This window comes from Strigops habroptila, chromosome 4, assembly GCF_004027225.2.
Source record: "Strigops habroptila isolate Jane chromosome 4, bStrHab1.2.pri, whole genome shotgun sequence".
In the NCBI taxonomy this organism is placed as follows: Eukaryota; Metazoa; Chordata; class Aves; order Psittaciformes; family Psittacidae; genus Strigops; species Strigops habroptila.
Genome location: NC_046358.1, coordinates 83949893 through 83962598, shown reverse-complemented (window position 1 = coordinate 83962598; position 12706 = coordinate 83949893). Strand labels below are relative to the sequence as shown.

The window sequence follows — 12706 nt, the reverse complement described above, 5'->3', positions numbered from 1 at the left end:
AGGAGGAAAATACTACTTGAGGCAGACAAAAGTATGGGAAGTTCTAGCACTGCAAATGAGATCTAAATAAATCCCAGGGATTTTTGAGAGTTAGGGTCTTTACTGCTGTAGTATTGGGAAATGGAGAGTGTTGTTAAAGTCCTTAAGCAAGACTTAATTTCATTCTAAAGCTTGATAGCATAGTTTGAGCTCAATTCTAGAATTACAGGGTTATACTGGTTATCATGGTATGCTGGAGGGAGGAGGAAATCTATTCTGGCTATCAAACCTGTGCAGAGATACTACTGATGGGGAATTTGAATCTCTCTTAATGCACACCTGCATAGCTCTTCACTAGAGACCAAAGTGCTTCTAGCTTAGGCTGGGGGAGTCTTTTCTCCAGCAACTGAAGCATTTTCAAAGCTCTGGAACACTGGGTAGCTCATCTACACAGTCCAGAGGCTGTGGTCTCTTAGGGCTGGCCTATTTTAAATGATCCATGGACTGTTTTCCATTTTTAAATTGAAACTTAAATTGCACTGTCTGGTTTTAATACAAATTTCTTTATGCTTTTGGCTCGATGCCCTGTTTTGTTTAGTCTTCCTGAAGTGTAGGTGACATCCTAAAAGAGAAAAAAATTTCTCCTTTAGTTCTCTTAATGATGAATAATTACTCATTCAGAGCTCTACATTTCATTTATGAATTACCTTCTAGTTTCATATTATAATACAATCTTAACTTCCATTTTCATCTGGGAGTTGTAAAGGGGTGATTGCTTGCTCTGAGCATCATGTGTGCTCTCATGCTGTCACAGTAGCTCACCTTGAATCACACTGGTGCTGGTGTCAGAGGCTTAAAACCAAATCCAGAAGGGTTCAGGCAGATCCCAAGTCTCTACCAGGGTATGTTTCTTAAAATGCTTTAGTTCTTTCCTGGAATTAGTATGTCAAGAGAGGAGCTGCCATAGTAATTGTGAGTATTCCCGACTGGTAGTGAGTGTTGCATAAAGGAAAGAGGGAGATCAAAGTGAGAATGGTGGATAGGTCTCTGGCTCCACTTGCATTTTTCTTTTTCTGCTCTTGCATAGTTCTTTGGTGGAGCTTGATGGATGTGCCCAGGAGGTCCCGTCTGGCTCCCATCACGGGGCAGCGATGTGCTTGCCAGAGAAAGGGCAGAGGGCAATGCTTTGCAGAGTGCCTGTGCTAGTGCACTGAAAATGAGCAGGTGCTTCTTGACGGGTCCTGCTTCCTTTGTACTTCCAGAGCCTTTTTGCAGGCTGCAAGTTTTAATTTCTTGCTGGTATTTCATTTTCTCAGCCTGGAAATGTAGAGTTTTAACCCAGGAAGAACACACCAGCCACCACAGAGGTTTCAACTGATTCCTTTGGGCAGAGCAGAGTGTCTGGCAAAGTTAGATATTGTATCCATAGATCATTTTGGCAGTTGCTAGGAGGTTTATGATTGGTTTTAGTGCTGCTTAGGCCATCCAAATGCTAAAGGGTATTTCCAACCAAAGACTCTTCTTACATCCTTATTCCTTTTAGAAACAAGGACTTGCTCTTAGAAGCTGAAAACAATATAACTCCACATAAAGAAGCAGCTGTTGGGAGGAAGGTGCTTGCTTGACTTTAACATGGAAAGAGTGAATTATTACAGTAAGAAGTGGGATGCTAAATCAAAACAATTGCTGTAAGCAGAGAACATTTAACAAATACAGCTATTGAGTTGTGCTCTCATTAAATGTAATAGTTGAATCTGGGTAGTGCCGGGTCAGCAGTTAGATGAGGCCTCAAAGTAAGTAGTGCCGAAAGTAGAACTGATGGGTTTAGTACCTCAGGAGCTTCCTTGTGAATTGGTATTGAATTAGTGGGCAGAAAGCACTCTGCTGTGTTCTGGATGAGACGGGTCCAATCGTCCTGATCTTTTCTGGGGAATAATGAATACGTGGTGCTTTGCAAGAGTTACAGTGGTGGACTGAACCTCAAGGTCTGGCAAGCCTCCAGTTTGCATAACGATAGTCTTAGGAGTCAGCTGGATCAAGCATCCCTTATGATTTATCCCAAATGAGTTGGAAATGTAGCATGGTTTAAGAGCTGTCAGGAGGGAAGTCGGTGAAATGAGCCCCCCAGGTGAGATTTGGAAGGATGTTTCCAAGTGCAGTGACTGCAAGTGGTGCCCAAGAGTTTCCAAGGGCACAGTTTGATACCGCGCAGACTGTGAACAAAGAAAACCTCAAGCAGGCTTTCACAGGTAAATCTGAAGATCTCCAAAACATCCTTGTGAATGGTGCACTAAAGCATGGGGCTAGCGGTATGGCCAAGCTCTTTCAGCTGCCAGAGTTTGCATTTAAGCAGCAGCCAAGCTGAAAGACGTTTAGCTTCATGGTAGTGATCTTGAACTTGCAAGTAACCTGGCACGTGGAAACGGGGTGTACCAAGCAGAGAAACGCATTGTTGACCTTCCAAATAGAAGAGAATGTCAGAGGCACCAGACAGGAGAACCAACCAAGTGCAACTGAAAAACCTTAAAGTAATAAAGATGATGTTGCATCTATGGGTGTTTGAAAGGATAATCATTCCTTATGTAATCCTGCGAATCATTCATGTTTTGATTCCCCTCATTTGTTGTGTAATAGGCTAATTCATGTATATATTTGTTACAAAGGCACGTTCAATGGCAAATTACGTGAACTAATTAGCTTATTGCAGAATAAATGAAAGGAGATGGAACCTAAATTAACTGTGAGGTTTGGCATGATATTAAGTTCCCTTTATTGCACATGAATTTCAGCCGCAACAATAAGAGCAGTAATTACAGGTATTGTTGTCACACTGCAAATGATGAATTACCCACCTAAGCAAAGTCCAATTTAATTTGAATTACTGACAGGCTCAGTGGAGCAACCAAAACATTGCCACCTTCCTAACTGACAGTGATGTGTGGCCAGGCCTGAATGCAGAAACCCTGTTAAAACAGAAGAGGGGTTGGATGGGTGGTAACATGCACAGTTTGGGAGGATGAGATTATTTAGGCTACTTTACAACCCACAGAACCATTGCCTGGATGATTTCAAGTCTGACTTGCAGAAAAGCAAGGTTTATACTAGCACTTTATATGAGGAGGCAATGCTTTTGGCAAAACTTGAGGCAAATTTGAAGGAGCACTAACTGAGACAGAACCAAGATGAAATCAAGGGAACAAGCTGTTCCTCTGTGCCTCCTTCCAGGATATAGTTGGAAGGACTGAACTTTGAGAGCAAATATACAGGAAAAAAAACTACGTGTCCATCCAGTACAAGAGGGAAGTCTTGCTGGTGCTGGCTGAGTTACCTTTCCTATGGCCTCTTCTTCACATGTATTTCAGAAGTAGTTGTGTTTTCAAAGGGGTTTCCTTGATGAAAGACCCTCTTGAAATTAGTCCTTGGATGCAGCTCTCAATTCATGATTCTGTTTCTGTTGTTTGTTGCTCTGAGTTCATATTGCTTCTGTGAGGCTTTGCTTAAGAAGACATCTCAGTTAACAAGTTAATCAAGTTATACAAGTAATACATCTCCAGCCCATCATCAGAAGGCTCTGGCAAGGGAATCCTCAGAGGAGACTTCTGCATTCAGCAGCCCCCTTGCTGCTGTCAGGGAATGAAAAACCAAAACAGGTTTTGTTCATGAGAGCTGAAGACAGCCCAGCAGGCACGCAACATGATAAGAATGCCCAAGAACAGAAAAGCTGAATCACTTTCTGAAGGAAGATGTCTGGAAATGGAGCATCATTAAAGGAACTCTAAGCAACAGCAAGAGTTCAAGGCATTTTCTTGATAGCGTGCTTATGTGGAGACCTCCTGTTTGCTCCTGGTCTCACCAAAGAGTATGCTGTAGCCACAAAGGTGTGAGTGAGCAGCTCAGGAGAGAAAAGGTGAGGTGGGAAAGCAGAGGAATTGATGCCACCCACTTCTTCCTTCATTTGTCCTTCTGCGGATGGCAGGCTGCCTGAGCAGGTGTGACAGTTGGCAGTGACAGCCGTATGCTGCCGGCCGCCTGCTGAAATACCCCTTTCATTTGGATGTGAAGGTACCTCTTCCTTGCTCTAGCTTGTCAAAAAAGCCCCTGGGAGCTTGTGTGTGCTATCTAAATCCAATCAAGGATTTATTCATCTTGACCCTGTGCTGTGTGCTGAAGAGGAGCTTGTTTTGTGTCTGTGTTGCTGACACTGCTTCTGCCAGGATCTGCACCCTTGTGCCTGTAGGTGGGCCAGCTGAGAAGGTACCAGGCTCAGGGGGAGACTTCAGGTTTGGAGACAGGAAGGTTCATTTATCTCATTTCACTATTTTTTGATGCCCTGATCTGTTCCACCACCGTTGCCCACATTGTTTCAGCTTCTTCTCATCGTGATTGAAATCCTTCACTGAGGTTTTCTCCCTTGCCTGGAAATCTTTCAGCTAAATCTGTGATGGGAACCATATCTTCATTTAAATTAAAGGAAAAATTATATGCACTTTAATGCACTTCTGCTACAGCCAAATGCAAGAATGAGTTTGGAGTCCCTCCTATTCTATACTATTGCTCAGTCAAGAAAAGATCTCATTAGAGGAGACAAGACCTGAAGCTCTAACATTGCTTTCCCATAGGCTAAGCACAAACCGCTGCTCTGGAATCAACTGGCAGGGTTATCCCTCTTAGGTCCTACTTGCACATCTTCCTCGTAGCTGGGCTGTCACTCAGATGGATATTAATATGGGCCTTTTGGGAGGTCTGTTTTTCTTTGTTGCTGGGACCGCAGGGTACCTCAACCAAGTTCCTTACAAAATGACAGCTCAGGAATGATTACCCCAAGAGTATGGAACACAAGATGCTACTAATACACTTGCCTATCTGCTGCAACCTCTGCTCTTCCACTAGTCTTAAATGTATGTGGGACAGCCAAAAGGCACACTGAAGCAGAGGGAAGGGAAAGAGCCTGGAGCTTCCAACTTGCAGTTGCGTATATGTGTGCAATGTGGTTTAGTGGGCCACGTTTGTCAGAAGCTGTCACACGGGGTGCCTGTGTTTTCAGAGTTCATTGAGTAGATAATTTTTTTGGCCAAAAGGACTTCGTTTTGTCAAATGGCTCATTCTTTAAACTGGAGAGATGTGTCAACAGTGCTTATCTGTGCTGAATTTGGCAAGAGAAGAGTTCGAAGCTTTTCATTTCCACTGCTTCAAGATCGTGCTTTGTCACTAGACTTGAATCTATTTTGGATCACCAAAAATATTTCGCTCTAAATGATGGGGTTTGAGTTTTGTTGGTGTTGCTTTTTTTAATTTGGCCAGCTAAATAAACATCATTTTCTGTCTTTGAAGAGCTTTCATGCTGAATACCCAATCTAAAAATACCCAGCCCCTTCAAAGCATCTCAGGCTGTGCTTCCAAGAGGATTAGTTGCCTTTGAAATATCTCCTTCATTCTGAAGGTTAGAAGGAGTTGTGCCATATAGCACAAGTCGGGGAGACCATCCTGATTCCAGGTCTGGACCCCCTAACCGATGGGAGGTACTGGAGGGACCCAACATGGCACAGAAAACCTACTGCATCCTCTGTAGCTTTGGAAGGGTTTCATCCTATCTCAATTGTAGGTTCTTACATGGAGAGTAGAAAGAGAGGTGCCTGCAGCAATCCACAGCCTAATCTGGAGTCCAGTCAAGTGATGAAAAAGCTGCCGGTCTTGGGGTACATCAACAATTCTTACAGGGAAATCTTGGTTTGAACACCCCAAATGTGCTTCATGATCAGTTGCTGCTATTGCACCTTGCCCTGTGAGTTGTGCATAGTGGAGACTTGTACATAAAGCCAAAGGTTCAGCTCCTTTACCCTGATGTCCCCACCCTACTGTCTCCAGACTGCCTTGAGTTGGCAGATCCATCCAGAATGTGAATGGGTAAAGCTTAGACACTTGAACACCTGAAACGTGTTTTGTGCCGTAGTCCTGTACAGAGGGTAGTTGTGCTTGAAGCTGTGCACCCTTTGTCCCTAACATAATTTGAAACACCGTGTAACAATATGAATACCAAAAATCCTGGCTTTTTGCATTTGGGACAGTACCCAACTGCTGTGTTCCAGACAGTGGTGTCTGGAGAACCACTGTCATTCATATCATTGCTGTATGGTACGCTCATCTGTAAGCAAGGAGCTCAGTCTGGCTTCAGTTCCCTTCTCCTCGTTGCAGACTCTTCATCTTTCAGCTTTGCTCTGCTATAAAGCTCTGATTTATGGTGCTTTCTATGATAATGGACTCATTATTGCTGAAGCTAAACAGTTAAATACAGTCCCTGCACATAAGATACTTTACACAAACAATGAAGATGGAGGATAATTATCACAGTAAATCAAACCTCATGAATATGGACCGAGATGTGATTTTTTATAAGCAGCAGTCATCTGAAATCAGTGATGTTTTTGCTATCGGATGCGGATCTTGCATTATTTAGTGTGAAACTGAGAGGTAGCAACTAACCTTCCTTTTGTAGCAAAAGTTGTTGAGTTTTTATGGCATTTTTAAGCTGGTAGATTTCACTTTCGTGAGGTTTGGGACCACCAATAACAATATTAGGATGTGTCCAGCTTTCTTGCACGCTGGCTGCACTCTGCCTCTCAAGATCCACTCTGAAGCGGTCATGCTGACCAGAGATCATGTGTATGTGGAACAAATTTGAGAGGCCACAAATCCAAGACATTCAAGGTTGCACAGTTTCTTTCCTTACGTTTTGCAGGGCCACTTTTCAGAGCAGATGCAGGCTTTGCAAGAGTCTCCATTTATAAAGAAATGGCTTAAAGTCACTTTGGAAAGCAAGCAGGCACTCAAAGTGAAAGGAAAAGCATCTGTTCAAAGGACATTACTCAATCTGATAAAACCTGTTTTTCTGACCACAGAGGTTACTTAACATGTGCCATGAGGAAATAATTAAAATTGTGAAGTTGCCTTCAAAAACAGTGATGTGATTAGCTGCCAAGCACTCTGCACAGGGAAAAGGAATACTCCATTATTCACTGGTCAGTGCTTACCAGCCAAATCAATATGCCCAAGAGGAGAGAATACCTAGATAAGAGGCTTTCAGAAATGAATGCTGAAGGTCTAATAAAACTTACTGAGACCATCAGAGTAATTAATAGCTCTCACAATTTATATTGTTGGATCTTGTCTTGATGAGGTTTATAAAAATAAACCTCAGGGCCAGGGACATGTTGAGATAAAAAGTAAATAGAACTATATAATCATGGTGGTCCTCAGAGTTGCTGTTCAGTCCAGCATAATTGATCTTGATGCAGATAATGCCCATCTTGTCCCCCAAAGGACCCAATTTAGGCCAAAGCTAAAGAGGCTGAGTGCAAATTATAGATGTCAATTAAGATGAAAACTTGGAATGGTTTGGAAACATTTGGGTTTCTCTGTATCTCTATATCATCTCCTGCTTTGGCCGAGTTGAAAAAGCACCTGCAATTCTGCAATCAACCACCAAGGAAATTGCTGTTTGCCAGAGACATGCTTCATAGGGGTTTGGATCAAAGTGTGAGATGCTGATTTGGTTCCCGTGCTTAGGGAGGCTGTCTCTACAAAAGAAGTTTGTCCAGGTGGTCATAGAAGCAAACTCTTGCTGTGAGAATCATAGAATGGTTAGGGTTGGAAAGGACCTTAAGATCATCTAGTTCCAACCCCCTGCCATGGGCAGGGATGCCCCATACTAGACCATGTAGCCCAAGATTCTGTCCAGCCTGGGCTTGAACACTGCCAGGGATGGAGCTTTTACTACTTTGAGCAGCCTGTTTCAGTGCCTCAGCACCCTCACAGTAAAGAACTTCTTCCTTATACCTAACCTGAACTTCCCCTGTTTAAGTTTGAACCCATCACCCCATGTCCTATCGCTACAGACCCTGATGAAGAGTCCCTTTCCAGCAGCCTTGTGAGAAAGATCAGGCCCCAGGGCTAGGCTGGAATTCTTTATGCTGTTCATTCAGTTCTTGTAATCTTTTCAGCCTCACTTCACACAGTAATTTTCCAAACTTTCCTCGATTGATTAGTGGCACCTCAAGGTTGGTTTCTCTCTGCATCAGTCCATCTGGCACTAGCCGTTAGTGCTTTCTAATACACAGAAAGTAATTTAATGTGTGACTTTAATTAGTAAAGTAGTTTAGGTTGGAGTTTGGGTGTTGGGTTTTTTCCCCTGGATGATTCTTTTTTTCTTAACTGACACTAAAGCAAAAACAACTCCCTGCTTTTGAACGGATGATAGCCAAGAACTTGCAAAAATGTTGGCAGAGCTCAAAGACAAGGGTTTTTATGATTAAAACTTCTTGACATAATAAAAGAAATCGTTCTGCGGAGACCTCTGAAGTGACCCCAGAAAAAAACAATATAAACCTCCTGTCTCCCAGGGAACAGTGAGGAGGTCTGAGTTAATTGCCAGTGTCTTTAATCTAAATCTCCCTTGTGATCTCTCTGGAGTTTTAGAATCATTCTGATCAGCTTCACTAGAAGACCTGATTCTGTCCCCAGTTATGCTACTATAAATCAGCCAAGCATCTTTGTTACAGCTGGTTAAATTAGTGTAGCCTGAGCAAACCAGGAGGATCAGAATCACAGAACAGAAGACAAAAAACCCACCCAAATATCTGATTGTCCATCCTCATCCTGCTGGTATTAATATGATGGTGATCAAGGAGGGCCTGAATGGGGGACTGCGTGAGTGGTGTCCAAGCCAAAGATCAGTGAAGTCAAAATTTGTCTTTACCTTCACTTGAGTGAGCTTTCTGTTAAGTTCTTGCAGTGATGGAAGAGAGGATCAGACACAAGACTTGAGGCTTTAGTGCAGAGCCTCGTAGCTACTAATGGGAGACAAATGATTGATCCCACCCCTGCCTGTGCTGTGTAAGAGGTAAAGAACTGAATGAGCAGGCAAGGAGAAATCAGCCTGAGCATCATGCAGGATCTCCAATGGGTTAGAGGACAGCTCTGCTCCCTACCCAGAGCCTCAGTCCTTCGAAGGCAAAAATCATTTCCCTATGCTAAGGGGGCAGCATCTTCTTTCCCACTGGCTCTGCAGCACGTGATTCCAGTTGGCAGCACTCTGTAGGACAACCTTGCCAATCATCTTAATTGAATCTTTCAGCTGTTTCCCTGAAGCTGCCAATTTTAGATCTTGCACATCTTTTTCATCAGAGCAGAATTAGGAAATGTGTTTCTCGCCGTCTTATCTCTGTTGATAAATAATTGTATGTTGCATTTATGGGAAGCTTTGAACTGGTACATTTGGAGACACTGTTTAATACGTCTGGCTGTGAACAGCCATGGCTTGAACAGAATTTAATTATTGAGAATGGATTGCTGAGATTGGAAAGCACGAAAAGGGTGCTCCAGGTCCTTGGAAGACATCTATAAAGGCCTTGGAGGGCCAGATGCTGGAGCTGCAGTCAACTGGATTAATCAGATTGGAAAGTGAAGAGAGGAGGAAGTCATTTCTGCTTAGCGTAGTAGGTGATATTGCAGACAGGGTGCCCCAAGGGAGGAACAGTAGGCAAAGCAATGCTTGAAAAAATATATCTGTGTTCTTGGGAGAAGACTGAGAGTTCCTGGCTTTCCTCCTGAGTTCAGCTGGTCTGAGAAGAACTGTGTAGGATCAAACTGAGCATTGCAGCAGTGAACCTTACACCGGTACAGATGCCTTTGACTTGGTTCCAAAAATAGTTGAAGAGTGGCAGAGAGACCAGCAGGAAAGAAGTCCACAGCATGGCAAGAATCAGGCTGTAAAAATCATAGACAGTGTTTCAGAGCAGACAGGTGGCTACACATGTGTGTTATCCTGCATTTCTCCAGAGCTGTTTGATTAAAGAAAAAGAAGACAGATGTCTGTAAGCACTTTCCCTTACAGGATTGCTAGTACTCTCTAATCCTCAGCAGCTAAGGAATCCTTCCCTTAGGTACTGCTGCATTTATGCTGGCTGATATGTCCAAGAATGAATCCACAAAGATGTCAAACAGGAGAACAAAAGCCCAGCAGTTGTGTTTATCCCTTTGGTTTACAAGTGAGTAGTAAATAATGCAAATTCTAATTACGCCTTAAATATTCTGAGAGCTGGATGAGCATTTTCAGCCCTCCAGAGGAGAAATGTGGCGTGTTGATTGATTCTTGCTGAAAACGCTGTCTAGCATGTAAGAAAAATACCTCTATAAACGTTGGTTGGCCCTCACTTCTGTCTTGGCAGCTGCTTCCCAGGTGGGGAGCTGGCAGTGTCTGCAGAAGCCCAACAGCAGCCCTCAGGTAACTGCTTTTGTAAAGAGGGTTCTTTGTTTGATCCTGTTTAATACATTTGATTTGAGGATTGCCAGCCTCAATTCCACCCAATGGACATCGGGTGAAGAGGGATAGCCAATATGTTTGGAGTCCCTGGGCTGATTTTTCATCCCCAAGTGTAAATGGATGGAGCATCTGCTGTGCCAGCTGTGGCAGCCTGACTCTGAAATGCCCATCCAAATAGAGGGGAAGGAAGGAAGGGAGGGAACTCTGAACAGCACAGAGGAGGCTGTTTCATAGGTAGTTGGCAGTGATTTGATTTAGCCTTGTGTCACCTCCCAGTTGATCCCTCCAGTTGCTCTGTGAACCTAAACAGGCATTGGGTGCAGGAGACAATCGTTTGCTGTGCACAGCCCACATAGGCAAGGGGTGCAGGCAGAAAGAACTTTGCTCTCTATAACTGTTTCAACCATGTTAAAGGAAAAGCAGAAAGGGCAGTTCCAGTTTGATTGCTTGTCGGTTTCACACCACTGAACAGACTGATTACTGCCTGTGTCTGCCCAGGCAGCTTAACCCCTTCTCAGACTCCAGGGTGTATAACAGCACTTTACATCCACTCATACAAAATATTGCTGAAAACATTCTACCACAGATTATTCTCTGGGGTTCACGCTGACCAAAGCATTGGTTTTGTTAAACCCATGCCACTGGAAGCATAGCATTGCTGTCTTACACCTGCATATCACTAACCAGCAGTGAGGATGTGATAGAAAAGAATATCTAATGCATGTAACGAGGAACAGGAGAGGTGGGTGTAAATGCAGCCAGCATCTCATCAGACCTGATTGCTCAAAGTCATTGGCAATGCTGACAACCAAACAGCTGCAGAGACAATTTTTACCTGCTGCTTGGCAGATCATGTTTATTGGTTTTAGTGTGGAGCTGTATTCTCGCTCAGGTGCATGGTGGGTGTCAAGTTGTGCGTGCTTCAGTGTGGGAAGTGGGCTTGAAAACTTCATGAAACATCACCACGTTTGACTTCAGGGCGAGGGGAATCAAGATTAGGTCGTGCTTCTCTTCCAGCACCCATGAGCTGATGCAAGATGCTCACAGGAAAACAGTGGGTGTACAGTAATGCTCTCCCCCTTGCAGATGTGATCATATACCAAAGATCCATATCTAGGAGCTTCTTCCAGCTCCTTGGATAGAAAAAAATAGGAGAAAAGTGGCAAGGATTCATGTCTGATTCATGACTTCCCTGCAAGTGTTTTGCCCTGATGCTCCAGGTGTGACAAGAACATTGTTTTATTCAGTGCTTCAACATCAAGTGCTTTATGGATCTGCTTTTCTGTACACGCCGTATAGAAAGTCATCTGCACTGATGAGGCTTGATCCTTTTCTTGTTCACAGCAAGCTAATTCACAGTTCCTTCACTCAAACAGGGTTTAAACCAGGATTGATGCCACTAAAATTGAAGGCAGGTGGCAATTCTGGGTTTATGCTGGGACCACCAAGGCTCTCAGTAGGTGTAACAACTAGGGTACATCAGTGCAAGTAAATTCAGACAGGAGCTTTGATTTTGAGAGGAATTGTGCTGAAATTTCAGCTCTAGGACTAGTAGCAAGCTAGCACTAGAAGTCTGGTATGTTTTAGCTAAATAAAAGTGTAAATTACATGGCAGAATTTGCTTTGCTCTGCACACAGCCTGTGTGGTGTTAATTAAATCCTCAGCTTCTTTTCTAGTGGAAGGAAGACTGCGAAAATGAGTATGAAATCAATTCTACATTTAATTAAAGCAACTCTCTCCCATTCACATGCTTTCCCACTATGATATTGGTGATGCAGTTGTAACGGTGAGCCAGTAGGAATCACAAAGAAATTGGTTTTGCAGGAACAAAATTGACTTAAAAGCTTAGGAATTTTATGGGTAGCATTACAAAACCAGGAGCCTAATATAAAAGCCCAGATCTCTGCACAGAGAGGCTCTGTTTGTTTGTAATCCCTCCTTGGAATTCCTTTGCACTGGCTCAGAAACAGTGTTTCAGGTGTTTTATTGTAATACTTTATTATTTTAATCATACCAGTTCCTGTAGAAATCTCAGGTCAGTCCTTTGGTCACACATTGCTGCTGTCTTAAGCCAAGTGTGAGAAGTGTAGCAGGTCTGGATGGATCCTGAGAGAGGCTGTGGATTGATGAGTATGAGGCACTGTCAGAAGATTGATGTTCACTGACTTTTTGGTTGACTTGTTCTTACACTTTCTTTCTCTGTCTTCCTGTAGGTTATAACCCTGGAAGGATGGGTTGACATCATGTATTATGTGATGGATGCACATTCTTTTTACAATTTTATATATTTTATATTGCTTATAATAGTAAGTATGAACTGTGAGTTGCTCCCGTTCCTTGTCCTTGTGGGGTAAAGATGTTCCCTGGGCTTTTCACAGAGGAGTGCCAGCCAGGATTCAGAGTGGGAG

At 43.3% G+C, this 12706-nt stretch overlaps 1 protein-coding gene across 2 annotated transcripts in view; it reads left to right on the top strand.

The window, feature by feature from the left end:
* The window catches only part of CACNA1H (calcium voltage-gated channel subunit alpha1 H), a 231630-nt gene that overhangs the window by 135491 nt on the left and 83433 nt on the right, over positions 1 to 12706 (top strand). For both annotated transcript variants that reach the window (XM_030483014.1, XM_030483013.1), the window contains exon 8: positions 12512 to 12604. In XM_030483014.1, the coding sequence (XP_030338874.1) occupies positions 12512 to 12604 (93 nt within the window). The remainder of the gene's footprint in view (positions 1 to 12511; positions 12605 to 12706) is intronic.